At 42.6% G+C, this 22,597-nt stretch overlaps 1 protein-coding gene across 5 annotated transcripts in view; it reads right to left on the bottom strand.

Moving 5' to 3' along the window:
- Window positions 1-122: 122 nt before the first annotated feature.
- CAP1 (cyclase associated actin cytoskeleton regulatory protein 1) overlaps window positions 123-22,597 on the bottom strand; it is a 28,237-nt gene continuing 5,762 nt past the window's right edge. For 2 of the 5 annotated variants that reach the window (XM_030326967.2, XM_030326966.1), the window contains exons 2-13: window positions 12,914-13,035; window positions 12,210-12,313; window positions 10,717-10,794; window positions 8,579-8,722; window positions 8,392-8,477; window positions 6,697-6,802; window positions 5,353-5,530; window positions 3,154-3,338; window positions 2,585-2,708; window positions 2,378-2,460; window positions 1,910-2,053; window positions 123-1,319 (exon numbers count right to left, since the gene is read on the bottom strand). In XM_030326967.2, coding sequence (XP_030182827.1) covers window positions 1,236-1,319; window positions 1,910-2,053; window positions 2,378-2,460; window positions 2,585-2,708; window positions 3,154-3,338; window positions 5,353-5,530; window positions 6,697-6,802; window positions 8,392-8,477; window positions 8,579-8,722; window positions 10,717-10,794; window positions 12,210-12,313; window positions 12,914-13,025 — 1,428 coding nt within the window. In that variant the 5' untranslated portion in view covers window positions 13,026-13,035 and the 3' untranslated portion in view covers window positions 123-1,235. Of the gene's footprint in view, window positions 1,320-1,909; window positions 2,054-2,377; window positions 2,461-2,584; window positions 2,709-3,153; window positions 3,339-5,352; window positions 5,531-6,696; window positions 6,803-8,391; window positions 8,478-8,578; window positions 8,723-10,716; window positions 10,795-12,209; window positions 12,314-12,913; window positions 13,039-22,597 lie in introns of those variants that run through there. The other 3 variants (XM_030326969.2, XM_030326968.1, XM_030326965.1) reach the window with 2 other exon arrangements.

Below are 22,597 nucleotides of genomic sequence, written 5' to 3'. Positions count from 1 at the left end.
GGTTGGCTCAATCAGAACATGTGACTCTTGATCTAGGGGTTGTGAGTTTTGATCCCCATGTTGGGGGTGGAGTTTACTTCAAAAAAAGTATTAATCTCTATACAGCAAATACCACCAGTAAATACTAAGCAAGTTTGGTATTAATTTTATTCTATTTTCTGTATAACTTTAAGTACATAAAGGTTTATTTCCACAGGCCTCAGGAAATGGGTAGAAGTCACAGGACAATCTCTCTTCCCACCAAAAAAAGTTGCATATTTTGGTAAGTGTCCTAGAGAGAAAAACTGTAATTTACATTAGCAATGCTGTGCAAGATTCTTACACAAGACCTAAAACCAGGCTGCAGTGGAGATTTTAGTCCTTTGTTCAGGTGCCTGGACAGAAACCAAAAGCAGTTGGGCATGACAGGGCAAAGGAGGCAGTGAAGACGGAGGGCAGGCACCTAGCATGGAAGAAGGAAGGAATTCCAGATTCCTTGGAATGGTGTAGTTTCCGTGTTTGTTTTGTCTTGTTTTGTTTTTGTTTAAGTCGTCTCTGTAGGAAGGTGCTGGGCAGGGATCCCAGTGAAAGAAAGGGTCCAAGACTCCTTTAACTGGCCTGGGCGCAGGGCTCTGCCCAGCAGCCGATACAGGACAACCTACTCTCTCAGGTTCAGGCAGACCCAGGATGGAATGCAGAATAAAAGGAATGCCTACAGGAATCAATTTTGCTCGGAATGCTAGATGGCCAGGCTTCAGCCTTTGGTCCAGTGCGACCCCTGCCTCACCTGTCAACAGTGAAAAGTTAGTTTGGTTAGAAGAACCAGCTAGAATCACACCAGCCTCTGCTACCTTCGTGGGCGTTGTTAGAAAAAGATGAACTTGAGTGAACATTCTGATCTGTTACTTCCTGGGGACCGCTTTATTCTTCCCAAATGACTGTTTATTGGTCAGATAACCCCCAAAGGCTGAAAGCTAAAACACAGCAGTCCTGGTGTGCAGTTCCTTAAGAACGGACTGGTGGTGTGGTTGAGCTGACAGGGAAAAGCCGCACCTTCCTGCAGAAGATCAACTGACCTGCTCTCCCACCCAAATCTCAGCCTGAGGTATATTTCAGTGAAGGCAGGTAGCTGTGCTTCTCAGAGCAGAGAAGCGGTTTAAGAGCAGAAAGGTAGAGGAAATCTAGAAAAGAACCGTCTTGATACAGATTTATCCCACGGTGTGAGGGAGAGGGCAAAGAACCCAGTGGCACTTCGCTTATCCAGCAATTTCTGTCACTGTGGTGACCAACTTCTGCCCGTTCCATAGGGTCTTGAACTGCTCAGGGACTGGGAATTCATTCTGGAAACAAACAAACAAAACGGGCTGAAATCCCAAGTCTAAGCTCCAAAAGAAAATGGGGTTAAATCTTACACTTTTCTCTCAATGCTTGCTTCCACTAAACTATTAGAGCAACAAGGCGGTCCTGAGAGTGAAACTGAACCGCCAGTAAACAGCCTGGCTCTGTAACCAGCAGCACAACATCTCCCACTACCTGCCACCCTGCCACCGCCGTCCTGGAGGAGCGGTGTAGGAATGAGAACAAAGGCTCCAAAGCCAGGCAGACAGAGGTTTAAGTTTGTTTCCTACTGTTCCGGAAGCAGCAATCTTAGACAGTTACACCTGTGAGGCACAGTGAGCAGGTACAGGACTTCGCGGCGCCAGTCCAATAGGGGGCGATGACTCCGTCCCATTCCTTTTTGCTACCTGAGCATCTGCTCAACCTGGAGCTCTACTTCATGTGACTACCTCATACTTATGGCTGCTCGAGGTGTGTATTGCTAGGTTGGACCCACTCAGTACCGAATGACCATGAACCAGCCTTCTCCAGCGCAAGTGATCTTCAGTCCCCCGTTCTGAGATCATACTACCAAAGAGATCAAGGAACTTACAAAGTCACCGCCTTCTGTAGGAATGAGGACATTCATCTCAGAAGATTTGGCACTGACTATCTCGCAATCCAGGGAATTCTTGCTCAGGTAAACATGGCAGCCATCTGTTTTGTTGATGGAAATGGTTGGCACTTTACCCATTACCTGCAGAGAAAACCCAAAGTGCTGAGTCCCAGTAGCTGTGGAGAACAACAGGAAGTTTCAGGAAGAAGCTTTCACTGTTTCACGTGATTCAGCAACTACATGAAAGGCTCACAAGTGCACAGCAGACACCGGATACTAGAGGTGGGTTGGGATGGGTGCTGGAAAAGGCCTCGCTGTAAAAGCCAACTCCTCTCCTGCCACCAAAGCAGCTCAGCTTACAGACTCAGTAGAATCAGATTCCCACCACAGCAACATCTGTGGGTCAGCCATGTCTTTCAATTAATTCCTCAGGGGCCAAAGGAAGGAGCCAAGATATCAAGTTACCTGAACTTTGACATCTCTACTATTGATTATCTCCACAATGCCCACCACGTCATCGAACACCAGACCGAGTTTCTTACAGTTATCTAGGAGAAGAAAGGGAGCAGGTCAACAGTATAACTTTAAATTTAACAACCTTTAGGAACAGGGTAGATATGGTTCCAGCTCTCTCAGGCTCTAGGACGGAGCCTAGGACTGACAAAAACTCACCTACTGTAATGGAGTTAATTTTGCCCTTGATTTGCAATGTTGTATTGACACACTTGTATATGTAAGCCACCTGTTTCAGCTCTGTGTCATCAATTACCAGGTTGGAAACATTCTCCTGATTTTCCTGTTAAAGAGATACCGCTTTTAGGAATGTCATCACTAATACACACTACCCCCCAAAACAGGCTATCCCAAACTTCTGTTCTTGTAATCTAACCCAAGACCCTGCACTCATCTGCCTGTGCTCCATATACATTTACGTATATGTATATGTGTGTGTGTGTGTGTGTGTGTGTGTGTGTGTATATATATATATATATATTTTTTTTAACATTTACTTTTGAGAGACAGAGAAAAACAGCAAGGGAGAGACAGAAAAAGAGAGACAAAAAAAAAAAAAAAACAGGGAAGAGGCGGAGAAAGAAGGAGACACAGAATCTGAAGCAGGATCCAGGTTCTGAGCTGTCAGCACAGAGCCCAACGTGGGGTTCAACTCACAGACTGCGAGATCGTGACCTGAGGCAAAGTTGGACCTTAACAGCAAACCAGCCCTGGTATTTTTAACTCACCACTCTCCACTTCTTGCCCTCCAGTTCAAGTACAGGTGGCTCCTTCTTTGTGGTTGGTTTGGGGGACGGGCTGACTCCTGGTTTAGGTGCAGAGAATGGTTTGGGGCCACTTCGTACTGGACCACTCTGAGCCTTCAGGGCAGGGTTCTTGTGAGTCTTCATGTCATCAGATACGTGTTTCAGGGCTGTAAGAACAACAGCTGCCTTGTGCCCATCCTTCGTACCACGGCTTTGGGCTGAGGCAGTACCCAACTTCTGTTCTCAGAATTAACTGCCTTAACAAAAACTTAACAAAAAGTCAAAAGCCAGGGCTCTGAGATGTTCTCTTAAAGGTTTTGGAGAAGCACTTTTAGAATTTCCCTTCTACCCCAAGGTACGATTATACAGTGGCATTAAAAAATAAAATAAAATACAGACTATGTGCATATGGGAGGAAAGGATATATGAATGCACAGAAAAAGATCTAGAAAGACATACACCAAATATATATTCACAAAATATGTACAGTTTTTAGAGCAAAAGAAGAAAAAATATGTGATAGTAAAGCAAATTTGGTAAAAGGAAAGAAACCTCACCCACAGCTAACCTACCGCACCTCCTACTCAGTGTTTGCATTTGAAATCTCCTTCCACCAGTTTTCCTATCGATAAACGTTTTTTATTTGGTTATAACTATGTACACTGTTAACAAGTTTGGTTTAACGAGTTAACATTTAAAAAAACTTTCTCATGTTAACCTGCAGTTTTTTTTAATGTTTGTTTATGTATTGGGGGGGAGGGGCAGACAGAGAGGGAGAGAGAATCCCAGGCAGGCTCTGCGCTTTCAGCACAGAGCCCAACATGGGACTCAGTCCTAAGAACCATGAGATCACGACCTGCGCCAAAATCAAGAGTTGGACATGTAACCAACTGAGTCACTCAGGCGCCCCTAACCTAGTTTCTTAAAAAAAAAAAAAAAAAAAAAAAATTTTTTTTTTTCAACGTTTATTTATTTTTGGGACAGAGAGAGACAGAGCATGAACGGGCGAGGGGCAGAGAGAGAGGGAGACACAGAATCGGAAGCAGGCTCCAGGCTCTGAGCCATCAGCCCAGCCTGACGCGGGGCTCGAACTCACGGACCGCGAGACCGTGACCTGGCTGAAGTCGGACGCTTAACCGACTGCGCCACCCAGGCGCCCCTTTTTTTTTTTTTAAGGAGCAGATTCCACTATCACCTTCCCACTGTAGGCAGATAAATGTCTTCCTCTTAAACATGGCCCAATTTATTTAACGAATACTGACTGGCCCTTTCAGCTCCACTACTCCCTGTGGCTGTAGTGTAAGTACTAGATTTTTTCTTAAACACTGCATGGTTCCCTGTAAAGAAAGGCATTAATTAATGGCTGCTTAGTATTCCATTAAGAGGATATACCACAGTTAACCATTTCTCTTACTGTTGGATATTTAGGTTGTTATACCATTTTTAGCTACTGCAAATAATATACAGTAGTTGGTCTTTATTTTAGATATTTTTACGGGTAGATTCCTAGAAGAGGGCTGTATAATTTAGACTTCCACCTTCTATATATAAGGGTGTCAACTTTCTCTATCCTGACATTGGTAATTATATTTATTTTTTTTTAATGTTTATTTTTGAGAGAGAGAAAGTGTAAGAGCTGGGGAGGGGCAGAGAGAGAGGGAGACAGAGGATCCGAAGCAGGCTCCGCACTGTCAAACACAGAGCCCAAACTCTTGAACTGTGATATCATGACCTGAGTCAAAGTTGGATGCTTAACCAACCGAGCCACCCAGGCACCCCCCAATATTGGTAATTCTTATGCAAATTTCCATGACTAATATATGCCCCCCTCTCCACCCCCAGGATGACTTCCCAAAGAAAGCATGTGGTAACACAGAAAAGGCTCTAGGGTGAACTGCCAGCACCATGCCTTGGCACACTAGGGTACTCTATATATGCCACTTAATATTAAGTCATCTGCTTATGGGGCAGAGGGCTTCCCCAACTATAATCACCCACTTTCAATTTCCATTTAAGCCAGCTTTATGTCCCTTTGGGCAACTTGAAGGACAGTGACACCCAAATGAATTCTCCCATACACAAACCAGGGTTCTGTTTTTACAGACCATCAGGTCTCTAGTTGATCAGATCAGGCCCAAACAACTTACTGTACCAACTCTTCTTGCCAAAATATTCACTTACCATGTGTGATGCTCTCCCCCTGATTAATCTGCGCAAACAGTGCTGAGCGGGAAGCAGACTCATCTGAGCCAGAACTGGTGGGGACTGGTGGGGGAGGTGGGCCTGGTGGGGGAGGAGGAGGACCCGATCCAGCAGAAGGTCCAGATGGCAATCCACTCAGTTCTTTTGCCACAGGTCCCTGGAACAATAAGGGCAGGTAACACAGCCATGATCTCTTCCCTTCTGTGCCATTCCCAGTAGGGTCCTACACATGTTCTAGGACATGGGGTACCCACTGTAGCCCTTGACGCTAGGATTCATGCTCCCTATCCACACCCAAAAGGGTTTTATTCCCTCTTACCCTTTCCCAAAGACCCAATTCAGCTCCATTTTTCAACTTTCACATCATTCCTTTGGCCTCTACCCGATTCCAGCTCTAACCCACAGTTTTGCAAATCAACTTCATGTGTCACCAGTACCTCAGCCTCAACAAGTCCAAGGCTGATGTCATCATCTCCTGCCTGCTCCTCTACCTGTACAATCACCCCCTTGTTTCTATTTCAGTAAAAGACATTGCCATCCAAGCTTGACTCTTCAATCTTCTTGAGTCTAACGCCCTCAAGCTCATCAAACCTATTACCTTTTATAGCTTCTGCAAATTCTTCTGTACCAGCTCCTAGCACCATCAGCACCTCCATGGTCTGAGCAGGAGCCCTTACCCCTGACCTATATACTGAGACTCTCTCAAGGACAAGTCTGATCATTATTACTCTCTTGCTCAAAAGTCACAATCAACCTTCCTTTCCAGCCTTTTATCCTAAAAATCTGACTCTCTCCTTCAACTGAAGCCAGAGATGACCAATCTGTACATTTACTCTACATGTACTGTGTTTAAGCTATGCCGTTTGCCAGTATTCCCATTTCTCCCACTTCTCACTGTTCTCTATTTGCAATGTCCCAGATCAGAGAACACCTGTTGAAAGTACAATCTCTTCCAGTGAGACTCACACTCCCTCTTACTCTATCGTCTATATCTTTATCACAGTATTTTACTTGTTGACTTGTATTTAGGGGTTTTCTGTCTCTATTTTTAAGCGTCTGGAGGGTTGCGATAATGTAACTCATTCTTCTGGCTCCCCTCCAGCCCAATCACTATCTCTGACCCATGTGTACTGAAACTGAATGGAATTGGATATTCTTCTCTGACCCTTGCTTTCTTCACACTTTTCTTTTTTCTCCCCTTTTCTTTCTACTCTCCACTGTAAAGACTAGCATTCCTTCTTGGACCTTGGTAGCACCAAAGTCTAAGAAACTTGTGGACCCCTGTCCTGGAGGGATAGAGGGAGGGAAGAAAGGCTCACTAACCGTTTTGCTCCAGGCCAGTCCAGTGGTATGGAACTCCTTAATGTAAGCCTGTAGCTCTGTCCATATACTCAAGTAAGCTTTGACCCAGTCCACGTGCTTCTTATCACTAGGAGAATTAAAGAGAAACTCACCACAGGCAGTCAGGGCACATTACCATAGTGATTCCAGAACCCCTCCTATCTGTGAGCTCATATCCTCCCACCTGTGGTGTGGTTTTGCTCAATGGCAGCTTTTCTATCACAACTGAGCTTTGCTTTTCTTTTTTTTTAACCTATGCTATTACCCTAATTAGACTAAAGTCCATTAGGATAGGGACTCCAGATTATATCTCTTTCTATCTCTTATAGCAGTATTCTTCAAACTTTTTTAAGTATAACAAAACCATATTTTTCAAAGTATACCTTAGGGAGAACCTAATATACAAAACGAATAAAAGCAGGCATTCTGTGCATGAAGTTGTATGATAGAAGGTCTCTTGCACATCACTGTGGAACTCTAGGACTTCAAGAAACTCACCTGCCTTATACCACAGTGCCTTATGTCAAAGTATGCCCCACCCACCAAAAATTTAAAACTTCCCTGGAGGAAATAATCAGCATTAGATTATAGAAAGAGCACTGAATTATGGTTCTTCTTATATATTAGAAGACTTTATGCCTATTTATCATAAGACCTAATTTGCTCAACTGTGAAGTGTGGAGTTTAAAGGCAGGTTAAGTCAAAACACTGCGATGCTTAACTCCAGGTTGCTGGAAGGAGGGATCAAGGAAGTGCCTGGTGTTCTGAGACCTATTTCACACACACGAAGCTATTCCTTCACAGTAGTTACTCAACAAATGTTGGTTGACTGATGACTGACAGAAGAAAGGAAGGGTTTGGGTAATTATGCAGCTGAGTGATAGCTGCCTGCAGTCACTCCAGCTCAAAACCAGCAATGGAGGGGCGCCTGGGTGGCGCAGTCGGTTAAGCGTCCGACTTCAGCCAGGTCACGATCTCGCAGTCCGTGAGTTCGAGCCCCGCGTCGGGCTCTGGGCTGATGGCTCAGAGCCTGGAGCCTGTTTCCGATTCTGTGTCTCCCTCTCTCTCTGCCCCTCCCCCGTTCATGCTCTGTCTCTCTCTGTCCCCCCCCCCAAAAAAAAAATAAATGTTGAAAAATAAAAAAATAAAAAAAAAAATAAACCAGCAATGGAGAAGTCAGTTAGGACTGGTGAACATATGTGGTTAGACATACAGAGACTCTCCTCCTCTTACATGATACACGTGCTTCACCAGACAGCTGCCTTCTCACTTTACCTGACTACGTGAATAGTCAGGGTCATTTCCGAGTAAATCTTACCGAACCTTTTGTCCCTAAGCCAGTTAGAAATTCTCAACAAAGGAACAAAATCTACCTTATCTAAACAGGCAAATTAAAGGGCATTTGTCCATTTTATCTCCAGCAAAACTTCCTAAACCTGGAAGGGTAAGGATGAGAAGACTAAAAGGGGCTCTACAAACCCTTTGGAGAAAAAGCAGAAGTGAAAGGAGAAACACTTCCTGCTTGCAGATGCAGCCTCTATATGCCAGTATCTATAAAACTTCTGAGAAAGCAGCCCTGGGATGGAGAACCAACACAACAGCCTTAACCCCCAAATGCTACTCCGGCAAGTGATCAGCTGACGTGTCCTGTACCCCTTAAGAAAAGGCTGGACTTACACATCTTTGTATTCCTTGAGGACTCGGTTTGTATAAAACATGGCAGCATCATTCATTTCTTTCACATAGGGACCAGGCTTGGGAGCCTAGAGAAACAGCAGCGGTCAGTGACTCAGAGCCTCTCCAGCCATGTCCCCTTACCTCTTTCATTCCATCCCTTCCCTCCCAAGGAAGCTGCGCTGCTCACCACAGCCACCCAACCCAGGGCCTGGATACTTTCGCTGACAGCTGACAGGTGGTTGAACAACTTGCTGCCTCGGTTCTTCTCCCGGAAGGTTACCACTTCTTGGATCTGCTCGGAGATGGGTGCTAACAAATCCGAAAGTTTATTCTAGGAAGAGATGCAGGGGAAGATTCGGGTTAGTCTTTCCACAAAAGCTTTTACGCGTTTGTCAACTCGGACCTTGCAGGCAAGAATTCATGGGCTGTATAATGAACACCCAAATAAACTTTGTACTCATCCTGCACAGATTCATATGGCTAAAACACTGCTCCTCACCTCACCCTCCTCAGGCTAGATCTGGTGGCTCTTCATGATCAGGACCCTTACTTCATCTATACCACAAAATTCTACCATTTCAGCCACTGGTCTCTTTTCTGCCCCACTAGTAGGAGATACTATCTCATTTCTGAGCCTTTACTCACAATGGTCTCTTCTTTTTCTTTTTATCCAAATATTCCTTATACTTCATGAGGAACAGCCCTTCAACTCCAGCCACACTGGCCTCCTATAGCATTTATTGTCAGCATAACCAATTTTGGCACCTTATCATGCACCAACACAAACTATTAGTGGATCCACGTGAGTATGTTTTTCAAAATTTCTCATTAACTTTTCAAATACCAGGGCTTTGTCTCAGCCTTCTTTTATAATCTTTACAACCCTCACACATTGCTAGCTATATAGCAGCTGCTGAGCAGAGATCTGATGAACCAAATGCAAATAGAGGGCTTGGCATTTGAGCTGGCAGCTTAGCAAAATGGATGAATCTTGTGTTTCCATGTTTTACCCTTTCTCCAAAGCTCAGTTTCCTGAACATTGCAATTCTCAGATCACAGCATGAAAACAGTCTAACACAGGAGTCCGCAAACTTTCTCTACACAGCCACACAGTGACTATTTCAGTCTTTGCAGGACATATGGTCTCTGCTACAGTTTCTCAACTCTGCCATTATAGTGCATAAAGCAGCAACAGACAATACTTGAAAGAATGGGCATGGCTGTGTTCCAAAAATCTTTCACTTACAAACTAGATGGCAGGCTAGATTTGGCCTGCAGGCTGTAGTTTATCAATCCCTAGTCTAGAACAAGGGAAATATAATTGTGTCTCAGCTGCCTGATTTGTTGTGGAAAGTGCGGGTTTGGAGAAAAGGTTTCGAAAAAATGCCTTAACCATTCGAGACAGATTAAGAATTAAAGTCTAATATATTTAACATTATCTTAAACTATTTTTATATTATTTAGGCATGCTGAGGGTCCAGGGGTTTTAAACACAAGAGTCGCAGGAAGACCTGCTTCGTTACCTCTCTGCCACGGAAAGCCAAATGCCTAAAGAAGAAATAGGGACACCTGGGTGGCTCGGTCAGTTAAGCATCTGACTCTTGGTTTCGGCTCGGGTCATGATCTCATGGTTCGTGAGACTGAGCCCCATGTCAGGCTCTGCACTGACAATGTGGAGCCTGCTTGGGATTCTCTCTCTCTCTCTGCACCCATGCCCCCTGGAGCGCGTGCACGCTCACTCACTCTGTCTCTTTCTCTCAAAAATAAATAAACACTTAAAAAACAAAGAAATAGAACAAAACTAAAATCTTTGGTTGTGAGAAAAATCTATTTCCTCTAATTGATTCTCACACCTTGGTAGCATAAAATTTTGAGGTAGGAGTACACTTCAAGGGAGATCTCCACCACGGAAAGATGAGGGAAGAAGCAGTACTTTAGGAGTTTTAGGGTCTCCACAGCAGCATTACTAAAGCCCAGTCACAGTGAAGCAAGAGAACTACTCTCTGACCCAAGGGCTTACGGGACAATATGATGAATTTGGCCTCAGCCAAGAGGTTAAAAAAGGCTGTCTATTGAGAGAAGCAGCAAAGTCCAGGAGTAACTATAGTCCCAAGTAAAAAGGATGGGGGGAAAAAAACCAGTAGAGTCCAATAAATACTGAATGGCACATTCTCATATGGCACTTTAAGTCTGACTACTTCTGGGACTTGGTGTGAACGCACACGAGGCTGAGGGTCCATTTTAGCATGTCGCCGTACTTGGCAGAAACCTTTCAACCCATCCTGAGCATCAAGCCACAAGGAAACCAAGTAGCAGTGAACTTACGCCTGCTGGCTGCTGACACTGAGAGGCTGTAACCAAGAGAGCTCGCTCCAACTTCAGGCCCGTGTGAACCATCTCCGCCTGCCGGAAAGGAGAAGAATCAGTTATTCTCGCCACATTACAACTGGAGAGGGTCCTGATAAGAAGAACCCGAAACCTCCACTTCCATGTAGTCTGGTAGCAACCCGGGAACTTCCTGTTGCTTTCCTCAGGTACTCCACTTCCAGGGAGTGGCAGAAGGATTACAGGTACCACCGTTCCCGTGGCAACTAATCAGGGATACATATCCGGGAAATGAAGGCAATTAGGGTCAGCTTTAGATGAAATCAAGTTAGCAAGTGTACACGCAGTGCGATATGAAGGGCACTGAAAAATCCCTCTTGTCTCACATCACCAAAAAGGCTCTTTTCTCAAAAACTAGAGGTGGAAGTCAAGGCAAAGGCCAAATTGATGCCCGAATTCCCAAGGTATTTACTCCTTTAGGTTATAGCTATTTCTCAAAGGTTGGGTCATGACCCATTCACAGATTTAAAAAAAAAAAAAAGAGTGCCATGCAAGTAGGTAAGACTGCTTTGTGAAGCTTCTGACTCAAGTCACAAATACATTTTTTCTTCCTGACCGTCATGGTCAAAGGAGTTTAAGAAACATAAGTCTACAGGCACTATCTAAATAGAAAATTTCAAATAAGGTAACCTGTTTTTTCTAGATTTGCATTTTTAGAACGTGTACGTGATACGTGTTTTTAAATCTTTTAAATGTGACAAACTGCATAAAGTAAAAAACGCAAGCCCCCACTCTTGTAATCTAAGTCCCAGTCCCACTCACTAGAGCTAACACCACTGCCAACAGATGGCACAGGAGAGGCTCAAAATAGACCTTCCAAAGATCAAGCAACCAGTCTTGCTGAAGGGTCAGGAAGATCCTAAACATGGTTATTGCTTACAGAGGACCGTTCAGGACTAGGAGAAAGATTCTGGGTCCCAAAGAAAGATACAGAATATATACGTGAGTGTGGGGGTGGTGACGATGTAGGTGGCAGCATATGAAGGGAGGTGGGTGGAGAGGCACCTGTCACTGCCTACTTCACATTCCTGCTGTGAGCTAAGTGTGAAAATAACTCACATTAGCATAACTAATAACTATCGAGCATAGTTTTATAAACGCTAAGTCATGACTATGACTCCTTTGCATAAGCCACCCTAGGCTTGGTTATATAACATGTTGGGATCAGAATGGTAGAATGTTCTCACTATAGAGATGAACCAAGCCATAGTTTATGCACCAAGCAAGTTACCTGCATAAAAGAAGCCCACCCAGTAAATGTGATCAAAGCAGAGGGCCTGGAAAAATCTGAGGAACTGTTCCAGTGCCTGGAGTGAGCTCCTCAGTGAAGGTAAAAGAGAAGGAGCCAAGGGACTCTTAAACCAAGAAGGAGTTGGATTTGAAGACCACCACCAGTCCTTAAAAGAGGGGGAAAAGGGGCAATACATCCTTACATGTTTCTGCACATCTCCCCCAATCTCTTTACTGATCTTCAGGTACTCTGCCACAGGACCGGTAAGCAGTGAGTCAAATGCTTGCACATATGGAGCTGCTCCTGCTAGAGAGAGACACACACCACAAAGGATCAGTCATGCACCAGAAAGATGATTTTTAAAAAGCACTTCCACATGAAAGTGGAGAAGCAAGGTAATACAGTAAACAGAATACTGGAACACGAGTCCGGAAACCTGGGTTCTAGTTCCAGTACCACCACTAACTGCCTGTGTGACCCTAAGTTCCTTTTCCTCCCTGAGCCTGACTTTATCTATAAAATTAAAATGAAAAACAAAGACAAAAACACCCCAATCTCCCTTTTAGCTCTAACATTCTATGATTCATTTGGTGCATATACAAAATGGCTAATTTGCCAATCATTTGGACAGAGTTTTAATATCACTTGTCACTCGACTTACACTAGAGTCATTTTGCTAAAGAAAGAACAGGAAATATCACACAAGCAGGAAGTTCTTATGTTAAAATAACCACAGGCCTCCCTGCACAAGTCACTTCCTCTCTTATCTGTTCACAGGCGATGAACTTAGCAGATTAAGCATTTTGGGAAGTTAGCTCCAAAGGAGAGAATACCCTACGACAGAAAAATTTCAGGCCAAGACAGAGTCTTCATTCAAAGTATTCTGCTGTGCTGCATATTGCTTACCTTTTGGAGCACTGTCTCCATAGCCACAGTGCATGTCAGAGGCATGGGATACTGCCTCCAGGCGGCCCACTGCCCTCTCCAATCTTTCTACCAGATTTTGCATGTCAGCCATAATGTACGACCTGCTAAAGGAGATCACATGTCACTTGTGTTAATAGTACATAGCACCTAAGGAGAAAAGACAGAATACTCACGGGGCGAAGAAGATGCCAATTCGGAAGAACAGAATCATTTAATAATAAAACCAGATGAAAAACAGATGAACATATTTGCAAAATCATCAAGACCTCATTAAGCAAGAGAGCTACCCAGGAAAAGGTGTTCACTGAAAGCAAATGTTTCCCCATTCAAATACTTACTGAATATTTACTATGACAACACCAAGTATTTATGCCAGAATTTAGAATTTACACAGTATGGTCAATATATTATCTCAGTTTGTGCCTCCCAACAACTACTCAGGAATGGAAGGTTAATCACCACACTCTTTAGAGATAGGAAACGTAATTGCGGTGAAGTTAAATGACTTACCTACTGTCACACAGCTAGTTAACAGGAAAGCCAGCACTTTAGTTCCAGTCATCTGGCTTTAAATTCAGTGTTTTTTTCCCTGCAACATCCTGCTGCCCACATATGGAATGCCGAAAACCAAGTTGAATAGGGTATTTATTCTGCCCTCAATAACTTAGTCTGACAGTAGTTATTTGACGTGTACCCTAACAACTACAAATAGAAAAAAATATGTGAAGATAACACAAGAATGTTGCAGAAAATAACAGAATTTTAGGAAGGGGAAGAGCGCATCAGCTGAAAGAATCAAGAGAGGATAGCATGGAGAAGCTGCCACTTGAGCCAAGCTTCACAAAAGAGGATGGGTATGATCCAGATTTGCAGTAGGGAAAAATAGACACATCCAGAAGAGCTTTTTACAGATCTTTCACAAGTACTAATTTATCTGAAATTAGTCTCATTCAACGTCTAAATCCTAAAGAAAGTAAGCTCTACCCCAGAAAGGTACTTCTCCGGCTTGTTGCCTATTATCCTCTACCATCCAGACCACTACCTGGCAGGTAGAAGGTGTTCAATAAATATTTATGAAGTTAATGAACCTGAAATATAGCATCCCCAAACTCCAGAGGGACAAGTATTCTGAAAGTTCATAATCATTAAATGTTTTCAACACACATCCACATGAAATGGTTGACACCATAAGTGATATAAAAATCAGTCAGTGACATTTCAGTCAAAGCCTTGACTTGGAGATTCCACTTCAAAACATTAATTAGTTCAGGTAACTGAAGCTGAATGAACCCAACACCCTTGAAATTGCCTAAAATGACCACAGCAATTACAATTTCCCCAAAGATGTCATGTCAGACTATCTCAATCTAACATACTGCCCTCCCTGTGGACAAGATAAGCAGCTGACAAGACAAAGTAAGGAAGACAACATAATCTCTGTCCATTTTTTCCAGTGTGTTGGCTCTGGTCTCTCTGGGCCCAACCAGAGAATGTTGTTTAAAAAAGAATCAAAGAAAAAAATGTGAAGGTAAACCAAATAAACCTTTTCATTCCCTGGCCTGGAGAAGCAGCAGAAGCCTCCAAGTCTCTGTTCTACTCACAAATGGAGCAGACTAGAAGCAATCATGTTATGCACCGCCACCTGAGTTCTCAAATTACTGACTGTCCAGGAACAGATTCACGTATAATCTGCCACCCTCTATAAATGCCAGAGGAAAAGGCAAGGAACGCAATAAACTCCCAAGCTATCTTCCATTAATAGATACCACCCATTCTGGGGGCACCTGGCTGGCTCGGTCAGTGGAGTATGCAACTCTTGATCTCGGGGTTATGAGTCTGAGCCCCATGTTGGGTGTAGAGATTACTTAAAAATAAAATGTTAAAAAAAATAGATACAACCACATAACATTGTACACTTATCTCTACTACACATTTGATATACTGGTTATAAAACACATTCCTTCATATACCATGGATGCTCCAGGTTGAGGCCAGTGTTAACATGGAAAACATAGTACAAGTGTCTCTAATGGCTGCCAGGGTTGGTGAACACCTAACCATCTTAACAGCTTAGTAATACAGCTTCATGAGATTTCCGTTCCTTTTTTCCCACATTTCGCTTGTATTTGTAAGCTTTCATTGCTGTCTAACTTAAACAGAATGTAATAGGATAATACAGCTATCATTTATAGGTAATCTCATTCTACCATTAACCAAACATAGAACAGTACTTAGTTTTTTGTTTTGGGGAGAGGTGGGGTGAAATATGAGATGTTATGGGAAAGAATATCCAGAATTGAAGGGACCAAAAGACACACCGCATCTCATTCTCCACCCCAACACACATATTCGTATTTTTCAGGTGGTCATGTCCACTCCCAAGCCTTCAACTACCATTATCACAGTACCATCCAGCCTCCTTCCAGAGTGGCATGATCACAACCACCTACACACTAACAACTCCCAGAGCAGCATATCCAGCTCAAGCCATTCTTCTGGAATTTATAATTTGAAATCCGGCTTCCACCTAGACACCCCTCTTGGCTATTCTGAAGGGATCTCAAACTGAAATGTCTCAAAAACAACTCATGGTCTTCCCACACCTCACCCCCCCCCCCCCCCCCCCCGCTGTCTCAGCAATCCAGCACTACTACCAATCACCTGATTGACCGAGTTAGTAACCCGGGAACTATTAGGCCATATAGTATAGTGGTTACAAGCATGGTCTTTTGAGAAGACAGATAATTGAGGGTTTGAATAACACTACTCATTGGCTCTATGACTAATGAGTGTTAGCAAACTTTGAGTCTCAGCTTCCTTATTTATATAATGGAGACAACAGTACAAAATCCAAAGGGCTAATGTGAGAATAAAGGGGAAATACATTTGACCCTTGAACACAGGTTTGATCTGCGCAGATCCACTTACACAGGAATTTTGTACAATACTGTAAGTGTATTTTCTCCTCCTTATGATTTTTTTAAAAAATGTTTATTTATTTTTTAGAGAGAGAGAGAGAGAAAGTGTATGCTTGCGGAGTGGAGAGAGAGAATCCCAAGCAGGCTCCTCACTGATGTGGGGCTCAGTCCCACAACCATGAGATCATGACCTGAGCCGAAATCAAGTTGGACTGACTGAGCCACCCAGGCACCCCTCCTTATGATTTTCTTAGTAACATTTCTTCTCTAGCTTATTGTAAGAAGACAGTATTATGGTATACATAACATATAAAATATGTGTTAATAAACTATTTTATCAGTATGGTTTTTGGTCAGTAGTACACTATTAGTGGTTAAATTGGCAGGGGTGGGGTGGGGGGAGGAGTCAAAAGTTATACACAGATTTTTGACTGCACTGGTGAAGGTTGGCACCCCTGACCCCTGTGTTGTTCAAGGGTCAACTATACATGTAGCAGTACTGGACCCAGTCCTGAAAAATAGCAAGAATTCCATAAGAGTTAACTGAATTATCTTCTTCCTTTCTCCCCCAAGTCTAGTCAGTTATCAAAATCCACAGGCTCTATCTCGTTTATCTCGTGAATAGATGCTCTTGCCTTCATTCTGATTGTCAGAAATCAGGTCTTCATGACTTTTCCTAGATTACTGCAATAACCTCCTTGCTAGTATCCCCTAATTACAGTAATACACCTTGTTTATCCATTCTCCACATTACCATCATAATCCTTCCCAAATGCAAATGCAATTACGATAGCCTTATATTTAACATCATTCAGTACTCCCCAGGACATTCAGAGTAAAGTCCAAATAAGGGTTTCCATATCTGGTCCAGCTTTATCTCCCACCACTCTTCTCTAGTTTTATCTCTTGCCACACCCTTCTAAACACACTATAGTCACCCAGGACTACTTTCATTTTCCAGAAAGAATCATGCTTTCTCTCATTTCTGAGGCTTCATGCTATCCACTCTGATTGGTTGTTGTTCCATCTCATAAATCCTACTTGCCTATTAAGATTCAGCTCAAGTGCTACCTTCTCCAGGAAGCCTGTCCAGTTTGGTATGCTTTTCCTTCTTAATCTGCCCCCTCTCTAGAATTCCTACTGCCTTTTAAGACTCAGCTAAGGTACCACCTCTCCAAGAAACATTTCCAATTTGGTCATAACACTGTTCACTTACCTCTACCACACATTTAATATACAGGTTTAAAATCATTTATTTAATAGTTAATAGGCAACCAGCCACCCTAGGGAGGGACCATGTCTTGTGTTTGTAATTCCAGTACTATAAATGTAGTAAGCACTATAAATACAGTAGGTTATTACAGGTTCTTTAACCTTTCTCCCCTCAAAACAAGTCTGGCTATCTCCTCTCTCTCTCTGACAAATCTGGGGAGATTTGTTTTACCTTTCTTTTTTTTCCTCTTCGCCTATCTGCAGGATCTTACAAATACTCCCATCTTTCAAATAAATGCTACCTTCTTAGGCACATACCACACTGATATTGAGATCTTCAAACCAAGTATCATAAGAAAATAACCTTATTAGATTATATAACAGTAATTAAAAATAGTCCCCTATAGTTGTAAGTGCTTTACATCCTCAATCTGATGCTTGTAAGACTTAAAATAATTCTCTAGAGTCTGGTATGAAGATACTGATCCCCATCTTTAGAATGAAGAAACTCAAGTTAAAAAGCTTTCCAGATATGAAACAACCAGTGGGTAGAGGCAGATAACCTAGGCCATGAACACAAATTTTCTGAATCCTAGTCTGAGGCTCTTCCCACCACTCCACATGGCTTTTAAGAAATTAAGTGACTATGCAATTCATCACAGCATCCAGCCCCTACTGCTTGCTGAGCACATTACTGTGGGTTCAAGGGCTCTTCACTGTGTCTTCAGTTAACATTATTAGCAGCTTTTAATTTCTCTGCTTTCAATTTTCTCCGTGGAGACCAATATTTTTTCATAGGCTAGATGACACATATTTGGAAGGCAAATGTTTAAAATAAGGCTTTTCCATAAGAATTTAGAGTTGCCAAAGTAGAAAACCATAGCCCTGCCTGATCTTGTTCTTTGCCATTTCTTTTTTTTTTTTAATTTAATACATTTATTTATTTTTGATAGAAACAGAGCACAAGTGGGGGAGGGGCAGAGAGAGAAGGAGACACAGAATCCAAACAGGCTCCAGGCTCTGAGCTGTCAGCACAGAGCCTGATGCAGGGCTCGAACTCACAAACCGGGAGATTGTGACCTGAGCCGAAGTCGGTCGCTTAACCGACTGAGCCACCCAGGTGTCCCTGTTTGCCACTTCTGATTGACAATAGCCAATAACTAAAAGTAAGCCTCCATAAATGAATGTACAGAATCCCAACTATTTAGGCATTCATCATAAAAGCTTCACAAAGGGAAACAGTCCTAATTTTAGAAGTCTAAGAAAAAACTAGGATTCAGGAGACCAAGCTTTGAGTCCCAGCTCTGCCATGTATTAACTGTATAACTAAAGGACTGTCATTTAATGAGTCCTTACCTAGCACACAGAGATGTAAGGATCAAAGGAGAGGAATAGTCACTTTGGGAACCTTAAAATACAGTTTAAATGTAAAATGTTATCACTACATGCGTTGTGCTAGAATTCAGGCTTTAGATGGGAATCTATCCATTCTCCTCCCCCAACCAGCCCCACCAATTCGCAGTACCTACAACAACCGGGCACACAGAAGATGCTTATAAAATGAAAGTGCTTAGTACTGTACTTGGCACTGTACTTAGCAGCTACTGAAGACAGAGAAGGCAAATGGCATCTGCCCTCAAGAAGATTTCATTCTTTTTTTTTTTTTAATTAAAAAAAATTTTTTTTTTAACGTTTATTTATTTTTGAGACAGAGAGAGACAGAGCATGAACAGGGGAGGGGCAGAGAGAGAGGGAGACACAGAATCTGAAACAGGCTCCAGGCTCTGAGCAGTCAGCACAGAGCCCGACGCGGGGCTCGAACTCATGGACCGCGAGATCGTGACCTGGGCCGAAGTCAGACGCTTAACCGACCGAGCCACCCAGGCGCCCCAAGAAGATTTCATTCTTATTGGGAAGGCCAACACAAATGAAAATGCCAATGGGATAAATACTGGTGACACGTTTTTTAAAGTTCTTTTAGAGATTGTCTAACTCCATTTAGATTAGGAAAAGTTCCAGTATCAGCCTATATACTGGAGCTTTTTCTTTGTAAAATGTTGTATGGTTCTAAATGACACTATAAATTACTATATGTTCTGAGAGTTGAGAAGAAATCAGTGAGGACTGGAGATAGTCTGGGGTTTTTTTGTTTGTTTGTTTTTACATTTTTATTTAATTTTGAGAGACAGAACACAAGTGGGGGAGGGGCAGAGAGAGAATGAGACACAGAATCCGAAGCAGGCTCCAGGCTCTGAGCGGTCAGCACAGAGCCCGATGTGGGGCTCGAACTCACCAACTGTGAGATCATGACCTGAGCCAAAGTCGGACGCTTAATCAATTGAGCCACCCAGGCGCCTTGAGATAGTCTGGTTTCAGGAGAAAGGGGGGCATCCTGATAGAAAAAGTAAAAGAAAAAAGGGAAGACATTCTAGAGCAATCAGATGCAAAGAGGAGAGAATAAGGGGGCTAGGCACATAAAGTATGTTATGAGGGTTAATCTGCATAGAGCATCAAGCATCATGAAAAATAAGGCTGGATAAGCAAGGCAGGCTCGGTAATGAAGGGCACTGAAAGCCAGGCAGTATTTGAATCTGATGCTGTGATAAGTGTGAAGCCATTTAAGGGTTTTGAGTGAAGGAGTAATATGATGAAAGCAACATTTTTACAAGTACTATTTGATAAACAGAATGCAATTTGGAAAAATGGGACAATATTAAGGTCTAGGTTAGGTTGAACTAGGAAGCTAATAGGGTCTAAGGTTGAAAGCTGCTATTCATCCAGCTGTAAAATGAGAGGGCTGCTGAAAAAAATATTTTTTATATTTCAAAAGAAAAAAAATCTATACCATCTACTCTCCAGCCAGATATGGAAATGAAAGGAAAAGAATCAATTAACCCACAAATAATCAGTTTTAGGTAACTACGTAACCAGCACCTGAATTAAGTGGTAAAATAGTTTTCCTGTTCCAAGGGAATCTAATCTAGCAGGAGAAACAAAGCTACCTTCCACTGAATCCTTCACTGCCAGGATTAGGAGGGATTCTAGAAATCATCTTGTAAAAACACCATCTGATGCCAGAACAATCCTTTCAACATTCTCAGCAATTAGCCAGGTAACCTCTGTTCAAGTACCTTCAGTGTGGGGAAACCGAGACTTCTAGAGGCAGCCCATTCCCTTCAGACAGCTCAAAGTACTAAAAGTTCTTCCTTATATGGAGGCAAAATCTGCTTCCCTGCAACTTCCACCCACTGATCTTAGTTCTGCCCTTGGAGGTCATACAAAACAAGTGTGCATTAAACACAGAACAAGTACTAACTGTGTGGTAGTGACTATTGAGTACTGTAGCACTCAGAAAGGAAGCAAAGATGACTCGAATTGCAAATCCAGGGGCCTAAGAGAAGGATGACACTACAGGCAGAAACAGGTTTCTGGCATGTACTATTTGGGGCAAGAAGATGAAGTCAGTTTTGGACAAGGAGAGTCTGAAGAGGAGCTGAAGCTTCTAAGTGGGTATTTAGAAATAAAACTTGGGGAAGGACCAAGGCTGGAGAACAATGTTTGCAAGTTATCCACAAAGAAATATCACAAAGTATGAGAATGGATAGGCTCTTGGAGGGATATCACACACAGCAAAAAGAAACTATGAGGTGGATTCTCCAGCAATTTCTTTTGTGGTCTAAAACCAAGAAAAAAATCAGAATTGGCTAGTGATTCCTGCCAAAGCTGCTTCAGAGTCTCATCATTCGAACAATTCAAACAACCCAATTCCTCCAGCCTATTCAAGGCAGTTGTTCAGAAGTAAATGGAACCAGGCTACTCCTGCAGTTCTTGTCTCATCTCACCAGACAATTAAGCCAGTGGTATGAATGTCTACTTGAGTAGGAAGTTGTCACGTTTAAATGTTTTCTACTTTGTCTGGTAGTCGTTCCTCTAAGTCATACCCTTAAGTAAAACTGAAAAGCAGCTATACAAGTCAGCCTGCATACTATGGCAGCCCGACTGATCTGCTTCAAAATGCTTCTTTTGGCCTTGACTTTGTATTTCTGTCCCTGAGATGTTATCCTAATAAAATAATCCGAATGTGGGGAAAGTGACAGGCAGATATTCACTGCAACGTTAACTTAGACCTCTAATTACAAGGAATGCACCGCGGAAAAAGACTTGAATAGAACACAAAATTTACAGTATTTGTCACATTGGAGTGATGGGGTTTTAGACAATTTCCTCATTTTCCAACCTTCTTTAACATAGTTAATTTCTTTATTAAAAAACAAAACAAAACAAAAACGAGTTCCATTAGGATCTCTCTCCTAAGGTACCACCAAGCTGTAAGACATTAGTTAGTTCTACTCCTAACAATATAGAATTAGAGCCTTGTTCTCATCACTAGGCTCTACTACGTCAAAGTAAAACCTAGACATACTAACAGGAGACACAAGTTGGCTATGTGTTTTTTAATTTTTTTTTTAATGTTTATTTATTTTTGGGAGAGACAGAGAGTGCGAGCAGGAGAGGGGCAGAGAGAGAGGGAGACACAGAACCTGAAACAGGCTCCAGATTCTGAGCTGTCAGCACAGAGCTCAAACTCATGGACCGTGAGATCATGACCTGAGCTTTGAAGTTGGATGCTTAACCTACTGAGCCACCCAGGTGCCCCATGGGTTTGTTTTTTTTTTTTAATGTTTATTTTTGAGAGAGACACACACACACACACACACACACACACACACACACACAGAGTGCGAGTGGGGGAGGAGCAGAGAGAAGAGGGAAACACAGAATCCGAAGCAGGCTCCAGGCTCAGAGCTGTCAGCACAGAGTCTGACATGGGACTCGAACTCAAGAACCGTGAGATCATGACCTGAGCTGAAGTCAGACGCTTAACCAAATGAGTCACCCAGGCACTGCGCAAGTTGGCTGTTTTAACCAGAAACCAAAGAACAGATACCACTTTGCCCCAGTAAAGATACCATCTAAATCTAACCCAAATCAGGAGCCACTGTTCTTCCTTAAGCATTTGGTTTCAGAGGGAACCAATGACATTTTACTGCCTGAGTCACTGCCATCTGAGGTTTAGATTAAAAGAGAAAGACCTATCTTCTAGGGAGGGAAAGAATCCAATCCAATATCAACACTTGTCTCCTATCTGAAATTCCAGGAGTGAGTAAAGCTAGTTAGAATGTACAAGCTGAAGTGAGACTTAGAACTAGCTGCTTCAACAGTCAGGGCAATAAACAACTTTGTGTGGCCATGGGTTTCCCCTCTCTCTTATACCCAAGGAATATTACGAAGATCAACTATGTAAGAGCATTCAGCAGGCAACTTTTACATTGTATAAGGAAAAAGCACATTGGCTGATTTCAGCTGGCTAGTTGCATAAAGATAGATCTAAGGACGCCATTTGTCCCTAGCCAGGATTCAGCTACAAATAGAGATATGAAAAGATCTGTGACTGTAAGTCTATAATTAAACTTAAGTATAGGAATTTTAATGACCTCTGCAGAAAAACAAAACAAAACAAAACACAAAAAAA

Source organism: Lynx canadensis, chromosome C1 (genome assembly GCF_007474595.2).
Source record: "Lynx canadensis isolate LIC74 chromosome C1, mLynCan4.pri.v2, whole genome shotgun sequence".
NCBI lineage: Eukaryota > Metazoa > Chordata > Mammalia > Carnivora > Felidae > Lynx > Lynx canadensis.
This window is presented reverse-complemented; position numbering and strand designations above follow the sequence as displayed.